At 48.8% G+C, this 23,926-nt stretch overlaps 1 protein-coding gene across 1 annotated transcript in view; it reads left to right on the top strand.

Moving 5' to 3' along the window:
• The window catches only part of Adgrv1 (adhesion G protein-coupled receptor V1), a 479,349-nt gene that overhangs the window by 389,523 nt on the left and 65,900 nt on the right, over positions 1 to 23,926 (top strand). Inside the window, exon 86 of the mRNA XM_004644067.2 lies at positions 17,886 to 18,043. Within this exon, the coding sequence (XP_004644124.1) occupies positions 17,886 to 18,043 (158 nt within the window). The remainder of the gene's footprint in view (positions 1 to 17,885; positions 18,044 to 23,926) is intronic.

Raw genomic sequence — 23,926 nt, 5'->3', positions numbered from 1 at the left:
AGATAAACTTGAGGCCTTTATAGTTAAATGGATGCAACTAGAGGCTGTACTTATAAGTGAAATAAAACAGACCCACAGATGTAAACATCAGATTGTCTCCCTGGTGTAAGAACCCTCTTTGGCCAAATATAACTCCTTAAATTTTGCTCTTTTGATTTAATTCTTGCTAAAGCTGCTGCTGTGCACGTAAAAATTCTGCATTAATTTTTTCCAATTCTGCTACTCGTTGCTGAAGAGAAACATCAGGCTGGGAAGCCGGCCCGGCTGCACCATAGCCAGGCAGCTGGCCACGGGGAGTGGAGTTGGGCTGCCGCAGGCTCAGCTGGCTGCCCAGGGAGGAACTGCTAAGGCAGGAGCCGCGGGCACCGCCACAGCTGCAGGCAGAGCTGGACCCGAGCGCCGACCTCCGCCTCCTCATCCTGACAGCCTCTTTCACAGCTGTAATCCCAGCAGTATTCACATCCCTAATACCAGTGTTGGATTACGAATTAATCACAAACTCTAGATGTCCACCGCAATGACTGCATGAGTCTTTGGGGGGACATCTAGACATAAACCATAATAAATAAAGAAAAAATGCTATTTATATACAATGGAGTACTACTCTGCTGTGAGGAAGGATAAATTGGAATAATTCCTAGGAAAATGGATGCCCCCTGAGATCATAATTCTAAGTGAAATCAGACACAGAAGGTCAAATATCACATGGTTTCTCCTATTTGAAAAACTCAAAATATACATAATTTAAAAGTCAAAACAAACGACAGATGATAGGAAACATGGAGGTTCCTTTGTGGAGATGGGGAGGGCATCTGGGGACAGAGAAGGCTAGGCGCAGACGGGATTAAGAGGCATCTTGTATGTGTACCTCGCCAAAGTGAACACTCTTCCCATGCAGTGCAGACACGCTAATAAAAATAAATGAGTACAGACAAAAGGTAAAGTTGTGCTTCTCTAGAAAGTTATGCTTCTCTTGAACAACAGGGAGTGCAAGAAGAGTCCAAATCTGCTGCTGAGGAGAACAAGCTGGGATGACTATGTAGCCCATTTTCAGCAAGCAACATTTCGGTTTTGTCTCTTTTGCTCCTCATTTCTCTCATTCTTTGTGCCTAGTGGAGTGTAGGCTTTATGAACTGTGTAACACCTTCCCAGGGACGCAGGGTAAAGTCCCAAGGTCTGCAGGAATGATAAAGAGGCACAAAGAAGGCCTGAGGCCTAGTTGTTGGCAGTGGAAGCGGCCTCCCATGACACCGGAAGTACTAGGGAGGAGCTGCCAGAGACCGGAAGTACCCGGGAGCAGCCTTCCTCCTAAGTGGACAGTGTGCCAGGGCCCCCATCCCTTGGTCATTTCTTCCAGCTCTCTCTGGGCCCAGGATCAGGATACCCGCAGGTGAGATATCTGCTGCTCCCAGTCTAAAGGCAGCATCCTTTGCTGTCGCCTATGTGGGGAACTGTAGCTCTGCCCAGATGGACACATCATGTGCAAAGGTAATGCCTCTGTCCTTGCTGTTCCTACCTCGTGGAAGTCCAGGTCTCAACACAGGGATGGGGACAATCCAGATGCACGATGAACTGCGCAGTCCCTGGTGCCCAAGAAACTGTTAGGCTATGAGCGCAGCAGCACAGCTGTAAAAGGGACGGCTTTGCCACCAGAGAGGAGGCCACCAAGGCATCTTGGGTTAGAGCGCGTGAGGGCTGTGCTAGCTGCAGCAAAATAAGTAAGTACCATAAAGCATAGTTCAGGGAGGCATGGGAAGCACAATGTGAGGAAAATACCAAAACCTGTTCAGGGCTGGCCAGATAGCTCAGCGGACTAACACGCCTGCTTAGGCAGAGCACAGCAGCCAGGGTTCAGCTCCCGGCATGCTGTGCCAGCCCCGCCCCGGGGTGTCCTGAGACAGCCCTGAGACTGGGCATGGTGGTGTGCGCCTGTAATCCCAGCACTTGGGAGGCTGAAAACAGGAGGATCACTATGAGTCCGATCTGTGGAGTGAGACCCTGTAGACCCTATACCAAATACATTAAAAAAAAAAAAATTACTTAAAAACCTGTTCAGCTTGTGCACTTTCCTCCCTAGCATCGCTTGGAAGCCATCCTACTCTTCCTTGTCTTGCTTTAGAGTGTCCCCGAAGGGGAGGAGAGGAGAGGCTTTCCACCACAGCAGGCAGGGGACCTTAGCAAGTGGCCGATCTAGAGGCTTTGCCTGCTCCTGACTGCTCTCCACATGCCTAGGTGACAGTGAAAGCCACCTTGCTCTGGGGAAGATGCTGCAATCTAAATTATTGAAAGAGACATGACTCCCAGCTAGTTTGTGTCTAACACTCTTGAATTTTCTGCTAGTTTATTTTAAAAACATTAAACATTTGTTTGTTTGTTTATTTATTTGATACAGGGTCTCACTACACAGCTCAGAGTCGTAGTGATCCTCCTGTTTTCAGCCTCCCCAGCACCAGGATTACAGGCTTGCACCACCATGCCCAGCTTTGGTGGCCTGCACAGCATGCAGTGCCAGGGATGGAACCCAGGTACTAGCGCTTGCCAGGCAGGTACCTAGGCCACCGAGCTACCTCCCCAGCCCTTTCTGCAAGTTTTAAAAATTAATTCAATTTTTCAGCACATGCAACTTTTACCCAAAGTTAGAAAAACTATGAACAGTAACAAATTACTATAATATCATCCAGTGAAGGTTTTTAATTCATTAGTTCTACAATTGTGCAGTGTGGCTACAATTGAGAAGTTTAGAACTTAAGCTAAAATCCTCACCAAATACAAGTTACTGATACTCTCTAAAGTGAGAAGAAAGTGCCCAAGGAGACCACCTTTAGTTCTTTAAAGCAAGGCGTAGACTATTTGGCTTTTTATCATGCATTGTTGGATATGTTCAAAAATTAATATTACTCTGCTGTTCTCATTCATTTCACTGCCCTGAAATCCTGTTGTTGAAACTTCAGGACTTGAAAATAACAGGAAAAACCTGGTGACAAAAATAAATTCCTTCTGATAAAATATTGCTCAGCTGGGGTGAGCATGTTTTGAAGGCTTGGAGCCGTTGCACTTTGCTACATCTCTAAATGAGTACATTGCATTATTATGTTGTTAGACTTTTTATATTTCCCAAGTGTCACTAAAAATTTCTATGGGAGAGGCAAGTATGCTCTTAGGTACTGGATTGTTGGTAGTGACTATTCAGAAATATGTGTAGTTCCTGTTTTATGCTATGATTTATTCTATATTCTCCCAACCTCCAGAAATTCATATAAAAAAGTAAATATATATCTGGTATACTCTCTTCATGAGATGTTATCAGCAGAATATTGTCCCAGAAAAGATTTCATGTTTTTTCCCCATCAATATAAAATGTGTTTAAATATATAGTGACTGTTTATGTTTTTTTAAAAAACGTTAGTGCACTAAACACGTTGCTATGAATCACCCTCAAAATCCTCTCCCTCACTGCAAACATACTTAGCCCACCATTCTTGTTGCTTTCTGAAGCTGCTCGGGAGGTCCCCTTCTGTGAGTGTCTTTATGGAGTGTGATTAAAAATGTGAGCACTCCTGCCTTCTGCCACCAGCAGCTCAGCATGCCTGGTGTGGTGTCCTCATCCAGCGGCTCGGGTGCAAGCTCTGACTCTTAGCTAACGTCCTAAGGACCACAAAGGCCAAATGTGTGGAATCCGTTCAGGCTGCGGAGGTGGCCACAGCAGACGAGCAAAAGGCACTCGCAAAAGGGGACTTCCAGCCCTGCCTCAGAGAGCAGCAGGAGCAACATCGGCATCGGTGTGTTTGAAGCGAGGGAGAGGGTCTGGGGGGAGCTGATTGCAGTGTGTCTTTTACTGAACTTTTCTTTGCCCAGGCTGGTCTCAAACTCATAAGAATCCTCCTGCCTCAGCCTTCCGAGTGCTGATGGTACAGGCATGTGCCACCATACCTGGCTAAAACTGTATTTATTTATTTATTTATTTATCTATTTATTTATTTTTGAGACAATGTCTCACTCTATAGTTCATTCTGGCCTTGAGCTCACTGTAGCCCAATCTGGCATCAAATTCGTGGCAGTCCTCCTGCCTCCATCTCCTGAGTGCTGGGAGCATATTCCACACCCAGCATGAGGAATAATTTTCTCTTGCATTAAACATTCATCATACTTTCGATTTGGGCTTGTATGCTTGGGAGCCATAGGAGAGCAGTGGCCAGGAGTGCAGAAGCTGGGTGCTGGGCAGATTCCTTGCACCTTTTCTTCACTCAGCAAGCAAGTGGGGGACCAGGACAGCATCCCTTGTAGTTCTAGGATTCCAGGAAAAGTTTATGCTGCGTTTTACTGAAAGGAGAAAGTGCTGTCCTCTCTTCTGCACATCTCCAGGGAGGGGTAATGCACACTCAAGAGCCTCCCTGGGTTCCTGCCAGGACACAGCCCCAGGGAAAGGCCTTTCCTCAGCCAGCCTTGAGGTGGCAGCAGGTGAGAGCCCTCAGCTGAAGGCGCCTAGAAGCCCTGAGCTGGCAGCTCCATCCAGGGTGGCTGACACTCTGGGCTGGGCTGCTGTGACCATGCACAGTGGGTTCCCCGAGCATCAGCTGCTGCTGTCTGAAAGGCCCAGAGCTACTTTGGCTTCTCGGTCAAAACCAAGTTTTAACACTGGAATCATGAGGAACAGACTCAAAGGGAAAGTTTTCCTGGTTTCCCTCACCCAACAGGCAGTCTTATTTGCATGACTGAGTCATATCAAATATCTGCTGGTTGGTAAAAAATCAGGGTTGAGTAAACTGGGTTCCAGTCCTCTTCCCTGGGCACCAGGTTCAGCATACTCACTGTTCAGCACTGTTCTTGGGACACAAAGAGGACAGAGCCACACCTCCCTCTCCACTGCTTGTCTCTCATTTTGCTTTAGACACGGATTCTAAGCCTAGCATGTACCTGAGAGGAGCCGGGCTTAGTCACGGATGGTAATGATGATGATAATCCTGTCTGTCTTTTAGTTACTGAGTTCCTGCTGCTTGGATATAAGTCCTTACTTGAATCAATATATTTCATTCTTTGGCCCTGTTTTATTTTGGGGAAAACTGCTGTTTGGAGAAGCTAAACACAGCCTCAAAGCAGCGCTAAGGTTAGACCTGGGCTTAGGTTAGACCCCAACTGCAGAATCATTTTCTTTTACAAATTTCTGTCCATATATCATAAAGACTGCTTGATACCCATCTCTCTGCCTGCTGTCCAACTTGGAACTTTTGACTTGTTATTCCTATTCTTTTACAATCTAAACTTTCTGATTTCAAAGTTTCCAGGAAAATGAAATGTGCCATTTCTCTGTGTTGGGAATTTCCCAGCAAGTGGGCAGAGTGTTTGCCTCTGTCTCCTTCCAGTTTTACTTTCCCTTCCTGAAATTAATCTCTGGCATCTCCTCAGATTTTCCCCAGGTACTTTGACCCAGCATTCTTGTTCTTTGTAAATCCATTTAGCAGCTGTCCTTCGCACACTGGCAGCGTGTCCTGGATTTTACAACATTCCCATCTAGTAACGTTTTATTTCCTTGCTCCAAGATCTCAAGGAAAGAGTCCCTCCCTTCACATTTCTTAAGTTTCTAGCCATTCTCACAACATTTCAAGATGTATAAAGAAAATAGTGAGATACGGTAAGATCAGGGAGCAACTCTGGAAGTTACCTAATATGAGCATATTATATGTGTTTAAATGACTTAGAATGTGCTTTGCTTCCTGCTCCTCAGCACATACTAACACCCTTACTTGTTCAGTGAAACACTGATGAAATGTACAAATACACGGAAAGCTCCTGCGTGTGGGGATGAGAGGAGTTAACATTGTTGGAGTGTGCTACTAATTCACACAGTCTCGTTCATACACACTATCTAGTTTAATCAAAGAAGTGGTGCAAGGCCCATCAAAATGTTAGTAACATGATACTCAAAATTGAAAGAGCAGTCCTAAAATTGGGAACCACAGAAGACTCCCAAGAGCCAAAACGGTAGTTAGCAAAAGAGCGGAGCTGGAGGCCTCACACTCCGACTTCAGAATACACCTGTGAGCAGTGATGCCCTCAGTAGTGTGGGTCAGCTAAAATGGACACATGGACCAGTGGAGTGGAGCAGAGAACCCGGAAGTGACCCCCATGTCCACAGCCAGGTGGTTTCTGACCAAGGCACAAAACACATTGGGGCAAGGGTAAAAGATTCCATAAGTGGCGCTGGGAAACTCAGTGTCCACATGCAGAAGAATGAAAGTAGACCTCTGCCTCTCAACACATAAATGGTAAAAAGAAAAGGCCCGAAAAGTCAAACCTAAACTGTAGAACTTGTAGAAGAAAACGGGAATGCTTTGTGACATCAGTCTGAGCAAGTTTTTGCACAGTACCTGAAATGCACAAGCAATGAATCCAAAAGGGAGTCACATCAAACTAAAAGCATCGGCAAAACAAAGGAAATAACTAACAGAGTGCAGACGTGCTGCGCAGTGGAAGGAACCGTTTGCAAATTACACGTCTGACGAGAGATTGGTATCCAGAACACTTAAGGAACTCTAGATAGTATCTAAAATGCCAAATCATCTGATTGAAAAAGGAGCAAAAGACCTGAATAGATATTCTCAAAAGAAAGCACACAAATGGCCCACACGCGGGAAGAAATGCTCGCTATCAGTAATTATCAGGGCAATGCAAATCAGAGCCACAGTGAGCTATCACTGCCAGGTGGCTGTGGAGAAGGAAGACTCTCTTACACTGCTGGTGGAGACGTAAATTAGCATGGCTGTCATGGAAAACAGCGCAGAGTTTCCTTAGAAAACCAAAGCTAAAATTAAGATGGTCAAGCAAATGCACTGCCCGGAGCCCCTGTCCATGGAGAGGGAAGCCAGTAAGGAGGAGAGACATCTGCGCAGCCACACATAGCATGGCGTATTCACAGGGGCAGCATCTGGAATCAGCCTAAATGTTCAGCAGTACGTGAGTGGATCAAGACAAGGATGACACAGCCATATAAAAGGATGAAGTCCTGTCATTTACAGCAGAGTGGACAGACCTGGAGATGTCACGTTATGTGAAATGCATTGGGCATAAAAATTCAAACACCATATGATCTTACTCACATGAACAATCTAAAAACATGGACCCAAGAGAAGTAGAGGAGCATTTACCCGAGACAGGGAGGAGGATTGTCAGGTATGATTTGGCAAATGGGAAGGAAAGTTCTGGGGTTCTGTCAGATTGCAGGGTGACGATAGTTATCAGGAATGTGCTGGAGATTTCAAAGTCACTGGAAGAGACTTCTTTGAATTCTTCTACCATAAATGATGAGTGCATCTGATGGACAGCTTATTGTCACTGAAACAGTCGACTCATGGAGAAAAAAAAAAAGGTTTGTGTAGCTACCGGTTCTATAGCACCAGGATCCCCACAGCCTGGCCAGGACTTTATGTTGAGGTCCACCCTTTGGTGGCCTCACTGCAGGACAGGCAGGACAGTGGCCCTGCACACAGGAGCAAGGTCACACCTGCATCCAAGCAGCCAAGAGTCCAGGCTTGCTCTTCAATGACAGCCTTCTCCCAAGAACTGGACAGCATGCCCTCATGCACCATGACCTCAGGGTCACTGCACTTCCTGAGCTCCGCCACCCCGACCCTGTGAGTCCATAGCAAGGTAAGGAAAACTGGATAGGGAGTCGCTCTGTGTCTGTTGATGCGCATGAACACACATGTTGAAGAATGTAGCGAGTGGACACAGGCCACACTGCAGGCCAAAAGGCCCTCTGAGTCAGGCCACCCTGGTGCTCAGAGAAGCCACAGGAAAGTGATACATCTGCCAAACAAAGGACCCAAGAGTCAAGCAATCTCCCAGATGCAGTGGTTGATGGAATATGTATCCCATTCACGCCAAGTCAGGGCAGGTCCCCCATGGCCCAGCTGGAAGCCAGAGGTGGCACCGATGGTGCAGCGTCTGTCTTCCTCCTGGCCAACATGTGTGAGAACGCGGGTCCAGCAGGCAGCATCGGAACAATCTGGAGACCAGGGAGCCAAGCAGGCATTTGGACAGGCAGAGTGGGGTCACAGCCAGTGGTGGAGCTCAAGTGGCAGCTCGCAGAGGGAGCACCCAGAGCAGAGGTCACCGCTGAGGGGCAGTCTGAGCCCCAGAGCAGCCGGGGCGGTGTCTGTCCTGCTGTAGGGAGTTTGTTATGAACAATGCGTGCTAATCTTTTAACAGTGTACAGATAATGTGCTAATCCCAAGTCGGTAAAAGTAGATTTTTCCTTATGGTAAAAATATTTTTTATAAGTTTCTTGAAAGGGTTCACAAGGTAAGCCTTTTGGCCCACAGGCCATATGGTTACCACACTAGAGGGCCGCCACACCAGTTATTGCAGAGGTACAGTGTTCATGTGGTGATCCCAAGCGAGTTTAGACTTGAAAAGTAAATTCAGAACCAGACAGAAGTAGAAAGTGACTTCTGTCCTGCTAGCACCAAAGCAGCACCTCGCACCCCATAAAGGTGCACAATCGTCATGCCAATAAAAATAACTTTCTGAAAAAAAAAAAAATTGGGTACCTGGGTTGAAATGGGAACCGCAGCAGAGCCGAACCGCAACTGTGCTGCCTGCGCCTACAAGAGTAACCTCGCAAGCACTGACAGCCTCAGCTCCCGTGCGCGTCCTGGCTTCCTCAGTGGGCAAGAGTGGCACTGCTGCCTTCAGGTTTTCTGAATAAACTGCATATGCCCTTCAAGGAAGTGGGCAGTGTATTTTAAATGGGAGGAGCCAGGTCCGGTGAGCAATTCCCTAGTGAACTCTGCTTATGAAAGCCCGTGGCTGCGTTGTGCTGTAAGTGGCCACACGTGCGTGGCACAGGCAAGAGTGTGACACTGGTCATCCACAGGGACACTGTAGAATAAGCCAGAAGAATCCGTGGGCCGCCACTCTGTGGGCAGTGCCACAGGGCCACTTTCTGTAAAATGGGATGACTCGTTAGAAGTTGCGTTACTCCATTACCAGATGATTTTTGCTCCTTTGAGCAATCACACCATTACTGTGGGGAATTTTTGTGAAGCCCTTAAGTAGCTCCACAGCACCATTGTCGTCCATGCAGACTGCGCTTCCTCACCCATGCTTGGCACTGGCCACAGATGGGGGTGGGCACTTGTACCTTACATGTCATCCTTTTCTCCCTTCTCACTGCCCTGTCTGTGTCTAGATGCCCCCCACTTTCATATGATTATCATCATTGTTAGTATTATGACATAGTTTGTGTTGGCGGCAAGCAGTGCATGCATCCATAATGGGTATTTGCTCTGTGCTCAGGAGGCCTCTCGAATCTTGGGGGGTCGGAGGGGTACTGGGAATCGAGCTCAGGACCTCGTGCTTGCCAGGCAGGCACAACACTGCTGAACTCTATCCCCAAGCCCCTCCCTGATTCTTTGAATCAGTCTTGTATTTTGCTCTTTATTTGTACTTTGCAGTACTCAGTCTGTACAGTGTGTGAGCTGTGTATCTGATTTACTTCACTCGGCGCTCTTTTCTGGTGCAGCCGTTTTCCTACAGAGGTCTGAGGTTTATCCCTGTTCACTGCAAGTACGAGTCGGTTATGCACAGAAACAATGTTTTCTTTCTTTGTTCATCACTGAATGACACCCAGGCCCTTCCAAGGCTTAGTTACTACACTGCTGTGCGTGGATCCCTGGGGTAGCGTGTCTAACGCTCAGGATACGCAGAAACTGAGTAGCTGCGTCAAACAGAATTTCTAGTTTGTTCTGTGAGGACTCTCCACACCAGTTTCCACAGTGGCCACACTTCGCTGCATAAGGCTAGGATAAGATGGAAAGGCTCTCTCCAAAGCCACAAACTTTTCTTCAGGAATAGGAAAGAACATTTATGCTACAAATGTCACATGAGCTCAAGCATCTTTTTTTTTTTTTTTATGTATTTAGTACAGGGTCTACAGGGTCTCACTACACAGATCAGACTCATGGTGATCCTCTTGTTTTCAGTCTTCCAAGCGCTGGGATTACAGGCACGCACCACCACGCCCAGTCTCAGTCACCATCTCAGCGCACCCCAGGGACAGGGCTGGCACGGCAGGCTGGGGATTGAATCCCAGTCCCTGCTTCTGCCTAAGCAGGCACGTCAGTCCACTGAGCTATCTGGCCAGCCCTTCGGGTTTCTTTTAACCTGCCACTTAATGTTTTAGGTTCACAGAAATCACAGGTTTAAAACATGAAGGATAAAAATTGCTTTTTTTATTTTTGTGTGTAGAAAATTTGAGATAAAAATTAGAAACAAATAATTGGCTCTGGACCCTAACCCTGAGGTCAGAAATGACTGCATCCTGTAAGGAACGTGTGCCTGGCCTCACTGGAAGCTGTTTTCTGGGTGTGGAATCAGATGTGTGGACCGGGCTGTAAAACAATAAGGACGGCACTGAGATGTTATAGCACATTCGTCTTGTATTCTGCTGGCACCTCTGTCAAGATGTGACTGTCTCTGTCAAGCTAGTTTTTTGTTTCTTGCAGCTGTAGAACTAAGGTCATTTTCTTGCTGTCAGCTAGACCAGCATTTTTTTTTTTTTCTCCTGCAGTACTGGGGATCAAACTCAAAACCTTGCACTTGCCAGACTGGCAAGTAAATGCTGAGCTATCTCCACAGTCCTCAAGCTAGTTTTTGTGAAACTATAAATGCCTGTCATTTCACCACTGTCGGACTCAAAGTGTCTGATTAGTCAGAGAAGTGCAGGCATCGCTCAGAGGCTGGGGGTGTGCAGGCAGGACACTGTCCGGCGCCCTGGGGAAGTGGCCCTCTCCAGACCCGGACACTCCAGTTCAATGAACACAGAGCATCAGGACACGCGGGAGACCAGTCGGCCTAACCCAACCCTGATGAAATGCTAATAGTGGACGTGTGAGAACCCGCCTGGTTGTGAGGTCAGCCAGCACGTCCAGCTAACTGGTCTCAGCGCCACACGGCGTCAGGTCTTGCAGGGAGCAACTGCTTGGGCTTGAAGTTCTTGGGACATTTTCACTGGGAACATCGTGCCTTACAGAATGTGTGCAGTGACTGTCGCCAGCCTATTTATACTTGGTGTCACTCACCTTTGTCATGATCTGCAATATGTGTCACCATTTTGCTTGCACTTACTCAGCCAGAGCTAATTACGTCAAGATGAGGTGGCATTTTGATATACGTGGATATCTGACTGCTTCACAACTGTAGGCAGCTTACTACCTGAAGTGGAATACTGCGTCTGTTCTTTTTTCATTGGACAGAACATCACCGCTGCGGGTATGTCCGCCTTGTTCTTTCCTTACTCTTTTCAGATAATGGAAGCTTTCGAGTACACCTTGGGTATTGCTTCTCACTCTTCGGTCCCTTGGCTTCTCTCCGAGGCAGTGTCAGTGCTGAGTTAGTGACAGTCTCCGCGGCCAAGGGGAGGCTGAGGCAGGAGGGCAGAGTGGGGCCCTCATCTTCAGGAGCCGTGTCTTGGAGGCGCCTCATTTGCAGGCTGCCGCACTGCACATCCCTTCAAGTTCAGGAGTGAGGGGCTGGGAGCCTGGGAGCGGCACAGTGTTCCCGCGGGTGTCCAGCACAGCCGGACCGCAGCAGCCCTAGAATCAGCGTCTGGAAACCCAGCTGCGCTCTGTCTCCCGAGGCTCGCGGGGTTGGGGTCCTGGTGACATGCCACTTCCTCGCTCCCCTTGCTGCTTCCTGCTTTCTTTGTCCGGCTGTCCTTGTGTTTACTTTGTGTCTGCCCCGGTGGGCCCTGCCGTAGGCCAGCTGTGGAGCTCAGAATCCTGACCACTGAGCTCCTGAGGCCCAAGCCGGACTTGGGGGACGACCCGGGGGCACCAGTGTGCTCAAGAGCCCATCGAGGAGCTGTGCTCTGTGCAGGGGTCTTAGGATCACCCTTCCTGGGCCAGGGCTGTGCAGGGCGTGTGGGACTCCTTCCCACGAAAGCAGGTGCAGCACAATGGCCGCAGACCTCCCGCTTGTGCCCTGCTCTCCGTGCCATCTGTGTCCTCGCCCCTGCGGAGCAAGCGGTCTGCTCCTCAGTGGGGGCGCTCGGTTGCTGGTCCTGGGCTGCAGTCGCAGGACTCTTCAGTTTGTGGCAGTGGCCGGAAAGGCGAATGAGGCTGTTGACACAGCTCAGTGTTTCACAGGTTCTGTGGCATTTCCCCGTATGTACAGTAAAGCCGACAGGACTGTACTGTGTCTGTGCGTAACCGTGCAGGCAGGGATAGAGTTCACCACCGCACTCGTAAATGATTGCTGACTGAGGGCCGTGGCGGCAGCGGCAGTTATAATATTCAGGGTAGCCCTGACTACTCGGCAAACTCAGCTTCGGAAAACGCTGGATGTTGTCTCTCCGCCATCTCTAAGTCCACGTTCTGTCTTAATGTTCCACTTCACTTTTTTGTGTTTATCTGCAGTTTAATCCTAACAGTATTTTTTTTTAAGTTTAAACTTAAAGGACAGTGCATGTCAGTGCTCAGTTGGCGATCCTGAACAGGAAAACTCACTGTGTGTAACGAGAAGACAGGAGGAGGACTGTAGTTTGTAAATGCAGCTGTTTAAACCCAAACTGTCATCTCCCCTTTGCTCTGAGTCTTCATAAGAGATTCCTTAAAAAAAAAAAAAAAAGTTAATGTTGCCAAACCTGGCGGTTTGCCCGACACCCCAGCACTCTGGGAAACTGAGGCAGGAGGGTCTCAAATTCAAGCCCAATGCCAGCAAGTTAGTGATGTAGTAAGATTCTGGCTCAGAATAAATTAGGGTTTGGGATATCATTCAGCATGACAGGCCTGGGGTCAAACTGCAGTAAGGAAAGGGGTTGGGGGAGAGGAGGGAAGTCAATGTCAATGTGTTTAAACTACTTTTCTAATCTTCTTCCATTCCGCATAGATCAAGAAATACATATGTGAGGGCTGGCCAGATAGCTCAGCAGATTAAAGCACCTGCTTAGGCAGATGCAGGGCTGAGGGGTTTGATCCCCAAGCCAGACATGCCGGTCTCACCCCCAGGGCACTCTGAGAAGGTGCTTGAGACTGGGCGTGGTGGCACGTGCCTGTAACCCCAGCCCTTGGGAAGCTGAAAACAGGAGGATCACTACAAGTCTAATCTACATAGTGAGGCCCTATAGACCCTGCACTAAATACATCAAAAAAGAAAAGAAATACATATGTGGGCTCAGGATATATCTCATTAGCATAAGTGCCTGCCACATAAGCACAAGATTCCCAAGTTCAATCCCCAGTAGCACAAAAAAAGCATAAAAATGCATGTATATAAATTCATAGGTGTATAAAAAAATCTGTTAAATAAGAGTATCATCTTTGGAAACAAAATCGGGCGTACAAGCAAAGAGATCCTGAAATCATAAGTGTTGGCTTAGCTTTGTTTATCAGTGATGACCATCCACATAATGAGTAACACCTGCATCCTTTGACTAACATGCCGAGGAGCAGACGTGTTGTGCTGTGCACCAAGGAGAAACCGATGTTCACTACGTGATATGAAAAGTCTTGATCAGTCCTCATGTGAACATGAAGAATAAAACTGGTATTTATCCCTTACTCACCAAAATAAAGTGGGGACGAGGGTGCAGTCTTTGCTGGAGACTACAGAAAACTGAGGAGACGCGGCCCAGGGAAGGCCGGACTGCTGTGATGGATCCCCAAGGCGGATCTACAGAGAAGACCTTGAAAGCAAACGTGCCTTGCTATTCCATTCCAGTGTCCCCTGTGTCATTACCTCCCCAACCCAGAAGTCGGCCACCAGCTTTCTTCCAGTGTTCAACCTGTCAGGATCACCTTGTCCTTTAGATTATAATTTATACGAGCTCGAAACACCATCTCAGATACACCTCCATTCTGAACTCTGTCCAGGGCTGGTTTCATGCAGAAACAGAGAAACAGAAACACCCCTGCCTTTTCATAAAAATCTAGCTAGCAAGTGCAAGTGAAGACCTCAGAAAGCAGAAGGGGCTGCGGGGGTGCCGGCGGGAGATGAGCTCAGACAGGAGAAAATTACCTTGGGCATCGGGACTGCCCAAGAAAGGCCCCAAAGAAGAAAAACAAGTAGTGACCAGCATCTACTTGTTGCATCTGGCTAAAAATAGAGTGAAGCATTATTCCTGACAAGATTTGGAAACACTCAGACTGTCCGTAATACAGAAAAAAGACTACCCATGAAAGTTTAAAAGGGACAGGCAAACAGTCCTGTGATTGCAAAACCCCAGGCCTCAGCACACACGGCAGCAGGCTCCAGGATGCCCTGAGGCCTGGTGAGCTGGGAATTCCGAGGAACACGCCTTTTCGAGGAGAAAGAAAGCGAATCCACTTGGCCTTCTGCTCACCTCTAGGGGCTGCCAGGTCCGCCCTGAGGGCAGCTGCCAGTGCGTTAATGAGCTGCTTCCGCAGCCCTGGTGTGTGCATAACTTTCAGGCTGCTCATTTGTTACATTCAGTTTTTCCAAGAATTTGTTCCTAGCCTAGTCCAGAAACTACCCTCAAGTGGTATTCACAGTTCCGAGCAGCCCGTGTTCCATTCACACAGTCCGCAGACTTCTTGGATGTGGACCCGACCTTGCTATGTGCTGACAGGAATCCTGATCAGTGAGCACCACCTTGTAGGGTCTGCTTCATTTATCCAGGTAGCTTTAAGTATATGTGGTCAAGGGCCAGCCAGACAGCTCAGCGGACTGCAGCGCCTGCTTAGCAGAGCACAGGGGCCAGGGGTTCAATCCCCCAGGGTGCCATGCAGGCCATGTGCCAGGGAGTGTTGAGCCAGTGATTAAGACTGAGTGTGGTGGCGCATACCTGTAATCCCAGTGCTTGGGAGGCTGAAAACAGGATCACTATGAGTCTGATCTGTGTAGTAAGACCTTGTACACCCTGTAGCAAATGCATTAAAAAATAAATAAATAAATTCTCAGAAAATTAGAATAACACCTGTTAGCTGTAAAGGACAAGCTCAGTGAGAATTGAACACAAGAAGGGGTTAGGAGTTGGAGCTGTGACTTGGGGCAGTTGCCACGGCCACGACCATGCCACCAACTTTCTGTGGCTGAACAGCCTGCGCAGGGCTCAGAGTGGTGGCTTGCCCTTGGGCCCAGGCCTTGTCCTTGGGCCTGCTCATTGGCAAGTGTGTTTTGCCCGTGCTGCTGGACTCCCTGGGAGGAGATTATAATCCCTGGGAGGCTGCATAGCCCACAGGTCATGGAGCGGACTTGAGCGCCACGGGTGGAGCCACACATGCTGCGCAGCATGCTGTGGCCTCCACGGTGGGTGATGGACCAAGGATGAGCTCGACATCTGAGGGTCTTGAAGCAATGGAAAAGGAGACAGCTGTCGCTTCTCCAGCAAGAATGAGCTGGTATGGCCAAGTCCTTCAAAACAGAAGAGAATCACAAAGGAGATTCTCGGAGCCCAGGTTGCTTCCTTCTCCGAGCTCTGCTTTGCCTGTTTTGTTCTTAAGGAAGATGGGCTGGGGTGAGCTGGGGCTCTGCTTTCAAGGGGTATTCTGTAAGGGGAAGTTCTGGGAAGTCCTTCCAGTGCGCAGGTGTGGCCATCTGTACAGGTTCCCGTGGGTGAGCGTGGGTGTCACAAAGCCAGCCTGTGACGCAGCACTGTATGAAATCTTTATACTCCTAGGCGAGTTGCAGCAGGTTCAGTAATTGTCTTGGTATAACTTGTGATGACATTTTACAAGGCAAAAAATAAGACAGTGAAGCCTACGTGTGTTCCTTTGTCTATATCTGAACTCACCTAAGAACACAGGCTGGCTGTCCTCAGAAGATCCACCATTCGAATGAAAAAGTCAAGGCACTGTTTGAAGCTAGCGTGCACCAAGTATTAGCCAACATTAGCACCATTGTGAGTACAGCCATGTACCACTGTCGCGGCCTCCACATCTGCCCCTTTCGTTTAACCACAGTCCTTTACCTGAATGAAATGGGTCCTGCTGCATGCTGGTGAGTGCACAGGGACAGGTTCTCGCTTTGCGCCATCCAAAGTAAAGTTCAGAAGTAGAAGAAATTCACCCTGACAGCTCTGTGCAGGTCGGAGTAGGCTTTGAAATCTCTCTTATGATGTGTCTGGCTCACACAGCAACTATGGCCAGGAAGCCCAAGGTCTTTAATAATGTATCTCTGTCTCAATATAAAATCAAGACAGTATTTTCCCAAATTGCCCGAATGGGGATTTCTCTAATTGCCTACGTTTTAGATTTTGAAGTTTTCTTAACAGGTTTCTTAACAGTTATGTGTCTGCTTTCTTGAATTTTCTTCAAAGTCTAGCATTCAGAGCTTTATTGTAACCTAGGTTTATAGATATTATATTCTAAGAATGGAAAGGAAGTTAGGGAAAGTAGGAGAGACCCTCCTTGGTATTAAGATTCCTTGAAGTTAAAAGTATAGTCTTATGGCTGTCAGGGATTGTGTCCTTTGTAAGGAAGGATACGTGCCTCAAGAGCATCATTTTAGGAAATGACAGTCTGAGATGTTTTCATGAAAGATTTTGTGCGAAGAACAAGCATCTGTTGTGAGTAAAAAGTTTCAGTTATATCTCTAAGACTATTTTCCTAGTACTCAGTGTAACCAGAATACAAACTCAGACGCATATGTGCTGACGTTAGGGCAAGCAGTTTCTTTAAGCTCGAGGAATCACTGATAAAATCATGTGGTGTCGCTTCGCCATGGACAGTTGCTTTCATGTTCCAGAGTGAAGGCTCTTGAGGAAGCATCCTGGTGAGGAAAGATCAAACTGCCATTCAGTCAGCCAGAAACCAAGATGGCAGAGCAGGGCCCCGAGAATCCTCAGATGTACGTGTAGAAAGTGCTCCCCACTCGGGCTCCCCGGGAGTGGGTAGCCCAGACAGAAGGAGCGGGAAAGCAAGGCAGAGAAAGGCCTGGTTCTGAGCTCCTTGCAGTCACATAGTCCCGTGCTAGGTTCATCCCAGGTAGAAAACTCCAGCGTGAGAGAGAGACTTGGCCCCAAGGAACCTGGAGGTCAGGAAAGGTTCACACAGGCATGACTGGCTCTTGGCAGGACACAGTGACCACAAAACTTAATGGCCCTCTGCTTCCTTCTCATCCAGGCAGGAAGTCGAAGGGCCTGGGAGTCCCCTCCCCATGGTCCACTTGCTAATTTGAAATATAAGCTGGGCATGACTAAGTCAGTGATTCCCAATGTGTTCTGGGGAGCCTTAGTCCTGTGGTGTGATCCTGTGTCCCTGTGTGTATGGCTCGGTGTGGGGGGCATGCGTGTTTAAAAAAGCAGCATACGTGTCAATTCAGTCTAGAAATGATGGGTTTAAAAAAATTATGTGCTGCTTGCTCTAGTGAATCTTCACTGTCAACTTCCGCTGTAGAGAGTACTCCGATCTTACTCAAGGGCAAGTGGATGTTTCAGGAGGTTAATACCTTCTCCGCAGCCACACATTTTCTGAAGCCAGCAGCCTGGTGTCCATGTTGCCGGGGACACCCTGGAGCAGGTTTCATGGGCCGCTGGGTAGATGTCCGCCTTGTGCTCGTCACACTTGGACTTGAGCAGAACCTTATTGGAAATTTTCTGAGCATCCCAAGAACTGAGTGTTGCACTAAACCCGCCGTAGGTAGACGGAATCATGCAACCTCTTTACAAAGTTCTCACGCATCAAACCAAAACCTGACTTTGCCCTCAAGCTAAAGAGAGCACAAATTGGTAAAGCCGCACATTCTGAGGTTAGAGACTGTCTCTTTGAGTTGGGTGTGGGGGCCAGCTGTGATTCCAGTACTCGGCAAACTGAGACAGCAGGATCAAGAGTAGAAGGAAGGAAGGACGAGAGGGAGGCCGGGAGGGAGGAAGGCCGGGTGGGTGGGCAGGCGTCCTGACACTGCCTGAGCTCTGCCCCTCCGTCTTTCAGGTGCTCCATCCCCAACGTGTACGCGGCGCTGTTTGCTGCAGGCCTGGCGCCCCTGGCATGCCTCGTGGTGGCATTCGTGGTGTTCGTGCATGCCTACCAGGTGAAGCTGCAGTGGAAGGCCTATGACGACGTGTTCAGAGGGAGGACCAACGCCACAGGTGCGGGAGGAGCGGTCTCTGCTCCCAAGATCGGTGTTGCATGCTGGGGAATGCTAATGACGGCCTAGGGCTCTCCTGCTGGATTCAGATGGAAATTGTGACTCACCAGGAAACCAGGCCCGCAGGGGCCAGCAGTTGGCATAGCCAGCTACTGGTCTCTGTGTTACCCACTGTCTCTGTCCAGGGCCAGCTCAGGCCGGATGTGCAAGTCTCTAGGCTCAGAGCTCCTCTGTGTGAACAACAGCTCGCAGTGCTTCTGCTCTTGAGCTTTGAGATGACCTCTCTGTCCCCACACTGCTCAGGACAGAAGTCCCAGGTTGATCCCGGGGCTCCAGGAGTGGCCTGCCTAAGCGAGCCCACAGGAGCAGCAGGGTCCATGCCTCAGTGCAGGGGGTTCCTTACGCAGCAGGGAGCCCCCAGATTCACCGGCCACTGGGGAGCTGCTTCCCCGCGGCTGAGGGTGAGGCTGGAACTTGCTGTGTGTGTTGGGGTCCAGTCCTTCACTTCTTGATCTTAGCCACACAGGGGCTGTGTCGGATCATAGTGGAGATGGGTGACTCAGTAGTCAGGGTGACTTGGAGGAAAGCTGTCCTGTCCAGGGGGGTAGGGGAAGGATGCACCTGCCCAAGCCACACCCCCTCTTCTGCTGCAGGGAAAATGAGAGTCTGCTCTTCTTGTGGAAGTGTCTTTGCACTTTGGAAACTATTTGTGGGAATAAAAAGGGAGAGAAACCAGGCATAGTGGCGCACATAGTAATCCTAGTGCTTGGGAGGCTGAGGCAGGAGGATCACCGTGCATTCCAGACCATCTTGTGCTACATAGCCAGACCTAGTCTGTGGGCTGTGGATTTCCTACTCCTCCCACTTGTCGGTCCTTCCTGGTGTCTCTCCTCACGACAGGCCATGGGTGTTACTGCTGGGGCTTTGTCCTCCCATGTAAATCCCAGCGAGTGACTCACAGCTTGCAGAAACACCCCGCGCTTTGCGCCTTCAGCAGTCACTGTGTGTGCAGTGAGAGCCACCCGCGCCCACACAGGTACTGAGCAAACCTAGTGTGTTCTGAGCACGGCACCTGGCACTGGGCTTCCTGCCTGCCCGCAGCTGTCCCAGAGCAGGTGTCACCACCTCCCTGGTGGCCGTTTCCCCTCATGCCTCGTCCACTACCCTTCGTCTTCCCTGTGCATCATCCTTAGCGTGGTGTCAGGGTCTGGTTCTCTCCTGTTGTTGAGATCAGAGTCCTCTAGGAAGGGATTTTCCAGAAGATGAGCAATAGCCAACCACCCTGTGCAGCTGCAGCCTCTGAGGGAGCTCTGAGTAGTGAGGCCCTGGGGTGAGACACAGCCACTTCCCATCCCTAAGCTTCTAGGGAGCTGAAGCCGAGCCTACAGTCGCAGAGGAATTCCTCACACTCAAGGGCCTATCCACGTTCAAGCAGGAGGCATCTGAAATCCTGGGGCCAAGTCTGAACCATTGCTAAGGGCTCAATACACATTGTTACTCAAAAGACCTCACCCCATGGAGGAAAAGCATCTCAGTACCTGAACTGGGTCAGGGGAGATACAAAAAATAATCTTTGTTTTACTTATGAGCTAAAGAGAAGAGACCCTTCTGTGCAGTTTGTGGGTTGGCTTAGGGTGGCAGCAGCTGACTGGAAATTCTCTATTCACTGTCATTCAGCACCTGATCACTGGGTGGGCAAAAATATTACTTCAAGTTCTAAGTAGTCTTAAACTTTGAATAGAGAGTGAGGCGGGGTTGTGCAGGCCTGTAACCCCAGCACTCAGGAACCTGAGGCAGGAGAATGCCTGCAAGTTGGAGGCCAGCCTGGGCTGCACTCTGAGTTCAAAGCCAACCTGAACTACATAGCAGGACACTGTCTCCAAAATCAAAAATAATTCTTCCACAAAGAATATTCACTATAGCAATCCTATTTTTTCCATGGGACACAGAATTTATCCAGAAACTGTATTTTCTTCTAACTTGAGATTCATCTTACTAAAATGTGTATTTTGGGGCTGGTGAGATAGCTCAGCAGACTAAAGCGCCTGCTTAGGCAAGCTTAGGTAAGCGCGGAGACCACAGTTCCATCCCCTGCACCACATGCAGCCGCAACCCCACCCGCAGGGCGGGCTGAGCTGGCCAGAGTCCAGGTGTGGTGGCACACACCTGCAATCCAGCTCTAGGGCGGCTGCAAGTAGGAGGATCAGCACGAGTCCCAGCTATATAGTGAGACCCTGTAACAACTAAATACATATAACAAATAAATAAAATGTGTATTTTTTTTTAAGGAAAGACTGTTTTTCTCTTTCCTTAAATGGGAATGTAACGGTGTCAATGTTTGCATGTTATTAGTGGCAATAAAATAAGGGATGGCAAGGTGCATGCCTATAGCCCAGCACTCTGGGGGGCTGAGGGAGAGGATCACAAGTTGGAGCCCACTAGGTAATTTACACCTGAGCCTAAGAGAGTCTCAATGGCCAACCCGTGGGCCGTGTTGTCATCCCCGAGTTAGTCATCACTTATCCTTCACCCTGACAGGGCTTTTCTATTTACACTTTCCTAAGGTCACCTGGCCCTGCCATGTCTCTGGCCACACAAGGAACCTGTCTGAGCCCCTCATCATTCCCAGATAATACCTCCATGTGTGTATGTGACAGGAGACGTGAGCAGGAGGGACTGGAAAGGGCTCTCAAAGGTGCCCAAGTTATCCCATGGCACAGGTAAAAGTGTTTTGCTTCATAAACCCAAGTTACTTGCACTGGGCCTCGCCCTGCTATTGCAGAGATTCCGAAAGTGACAACATCCTACTTCCGGTGACCCTTTGGCATTACAGAAAGATGGCCAATTACTCATTCTTCCTCAGTGCTTAGAATCCTTGTTCCTGCAGTCATTACAGTGCTTGTCACAGAGTGGAGCAGGGACTTGTGGAGGGCCTGTGATCAGTTTCTGTGATAAATTATGAAGTCCTCAAGGGCCAGGGGCATTGGGTGTTTATCTCAAATTCCCAGGGCCTTGACTGAGCAGTGGACAATGGGAACATAATTCGTATTTCTGAATAAATGAATTATTTAGTCTTCCTCAGTGCACCCATAAAATCCTACAGTTTTAGGAAGGATAGCCTAGCTCAATGTAGCATTAAGAGTAGAAATCAAAAGAAATTATTTGTCATTCTGTTTCATTTGTAGCTATTCCTTTGAAAGTTTTTATTAGAAATGTTTTTTTTTTTTTTTTTTTTTTTTTTTTTTTTTTTTTTTTTTTTTTTTTTTTTTTTTTTTTGTGGCGGAACCGGGGATTGAACACTCCCAGTGCCAGACCCCTTTGCTGCTCCCACACTGCAGCCCTTAATCATCCCCACTCCCTTTTTTTTTTTTTTTTTTTTTTTCTTTTATCTTTGACTTCTGTGATTCCTAAAGCTGTGTTCGGCTTTGATCCCACCCTGATCTTTTTGTATAATATTTGCAGCCTACTGAATCCACCTCCACCTAAATATTCCTCACGTGCCACCAATCCAGGATTTTTAGGAAAAGTTTCTGTCCATGCTCACCAGGAGCACTGGACACTAGCTCACTCTGCCCAAATCTGATTGCATGGACCTGTGCCACGCCAGGCAAGGCGGCATGTGAGGTCTCGGCCTTCTGCGCCTCCTGTGCATTGGGGTACACGGCAGCTGGGCCCTGATGCTGCCCATCCACCGGGCTGTTTTCCAAAGTGCCTGTGTTGTCGTTTGTTCCCTGCCGAGGCCGGTCAGTAGTGCTGGGACCACAGGGCCACCTGCTCTACTCCCAGTTAGTGACTTTTTTAAAATTGAAACCAGCTCTCACTGTGCAGTTCAGGGTGGCCTTAACTTATGATGTAGCCCAGACGGCCTCGAACTCATAACAGTCCTCCTGCCTCGGCCTCACAGATCGTGGGGTTACAGGCATGTGCAGTGATCTCATTTTGGAAGAGTTTTATAAACCAGCCACGTCAAGCACAACATGATTACTCTTGTCTGTGGGTTGTGTCACCGTGCAGAGTGCAGCAGTGGGGCCATGGGACCCACAGGGCCTGCCAGACCTGCCGGCTGGGTCTGCACAGGGGACCCGTGGCAACTGCCCTGTGACAGCGTGAAGAGCACCCACGCAGAGCGAGCTAGACCCAGATGCACATGTACCAAGGGGAGCGGACCTCAGAGATCACAGTGAGAAATCTGCGGCCAGAATAGTAAAAGGTCTTAAGGTGAACTCTGTGTGAGACAGACAATGAATTAAGAGAGTAGATTGTAAAGCTAAACTCGAAGAATTCACAAAGGAAGTGAGAGGGGGAAGGAAAAGGACCGAGAAGGGTGAGGAGGGGAGGGGAGAGGCGAGGGCAGGGCAGAGCAGGCCAGCCCGGCGTGGAGCGCCCACCTGTAAGCCCAGCACTGGCGAGCTGCGGAAGGAGGATCAGCTGGGCCCGCGCAGTAAGATTCTGTCAGAAACTGACTAAATAAAATGTTAAAAAGGAAGAAAACCTAAGATGCATAAGAATGGATTACCAGGAGAAGAAAACAGGGAGCACAACTGAAAGAGAATGGCTGAAAACTTACCAGAATTTTTTAAAAAAACAACAACAAAAAAAAAAACTGTACCTATACAGAATATAAGTATCCACACTTACCCAGAAGGGGGGAATTAATAAAAAGTCCATTGTAAGTGGCACGAGGCCTGCCCAGGAGCAGATCCCGTGGTGCGAGCTGGCGCAGCCCCTTCTCTGAAGACCCAGGCTCAGCCGCAGCGCAGACAGCCTAAGCTCTTATTGCAGTAGAAGACACTGCTGAGAATCTCCTCAGAAGCTTCCCCTCGTGCTGCGAACCCTCGTCCTGCGGGTCCCGCCGCTTTCTGGGGCGCCTCCGGAGTCCTCCTTCCTGAGTGTCTCTTGTGACATTGTCGTGGCTGCCTCCATGTCCTGAACAGATCTCAAACATTTCCCTGACAGAGTCATTGTGACTCAGGGAAGAGCCGGTGGCAGTCAGGGAAGGTGGACACGGACACAGCAGCACCGTGTGTATCTGAGCCGCCTTCCCAGCGGGTGGCGTGTGACAGCAGCAGTCCCCATGATTTGGATCACACCTCATGAAAACACTCACAGAAGAGGTAGCAGTCTCTGCTGCCCCTCCGCTCAGCGCCATGGTCCTATCTGTCCCCCCCACTCCTCTCAGAGTGTGGTCCTAACTAGTCTCGCTCCACTCCTGCTTGGCGCTGCAATGCCAGTGTGTAGGCGCAGCCGTTCTCCTCAGGCACCATGGACAGCTGCAGTTGAATCGCATTTCCCATTTTTTAAATGAAAAGAGCATTTTCAGAATATTGGAAAGCACTATGGCCAGGTGTGGTGGTGCATGCCTGTAATCACAGCCCTCGGGAGGCTGAGGGAGGAGCATTGTTGCGAGTTCAAGACCAACCAGGCTACAAAATGAGCTAAAGGCCAGCTGAAGGAAGCCTGGCCAGATAGCTCAGCACACTAAAGTGACTACATAGGCAGAGCGCAGGGGCTGGTGTTTGATCCCTGGCACCACAAACTGTGCTGGCCCTGCCCCCGGGGCACACTGAGATGACAATTGAGACTGGGCGTGGTGGCGCATGCCTGTAATCCCAGCTTGTGGGAAGCTGTACGCAGGTGGATCACTAAGAATCTGAGTCCAATCTGCGTAGTGAGACCCTGTAGACCGTGTACTAAATACAAAAAAAAAAAAAAAAAAAAAGGCTAAAAAAAATTTAAAATATAATTCGTCTTGGAACAAATTATATCAAAACTAGGAACCCTTTTCTTCTAATGGACTACTTACTGTCTTGCTGCATTTCAGGTAATTTGGATCGCTTCTTTGGCTAAGATCAAGTGTCAAGTGGTTGGGGGCAGACTTTGTCAA

Source organism: Octodon degus, unplaced genomic scaffold (assembly GCF_000260255.1).
Source record: "Octodon degus isolate 3935 unplaced genomic scaffold, OctDeg1.0 scaffold00190, whole genome shotgun sequence".
NCBI lineage: Eukaryota > Metazoa > Chordata > Mammalia > Rodentia > Octodontidae > Octodon > Octodon degus.
This window is presented reverse-complemented; position numbering and strand designations above follow the sequence as displayed.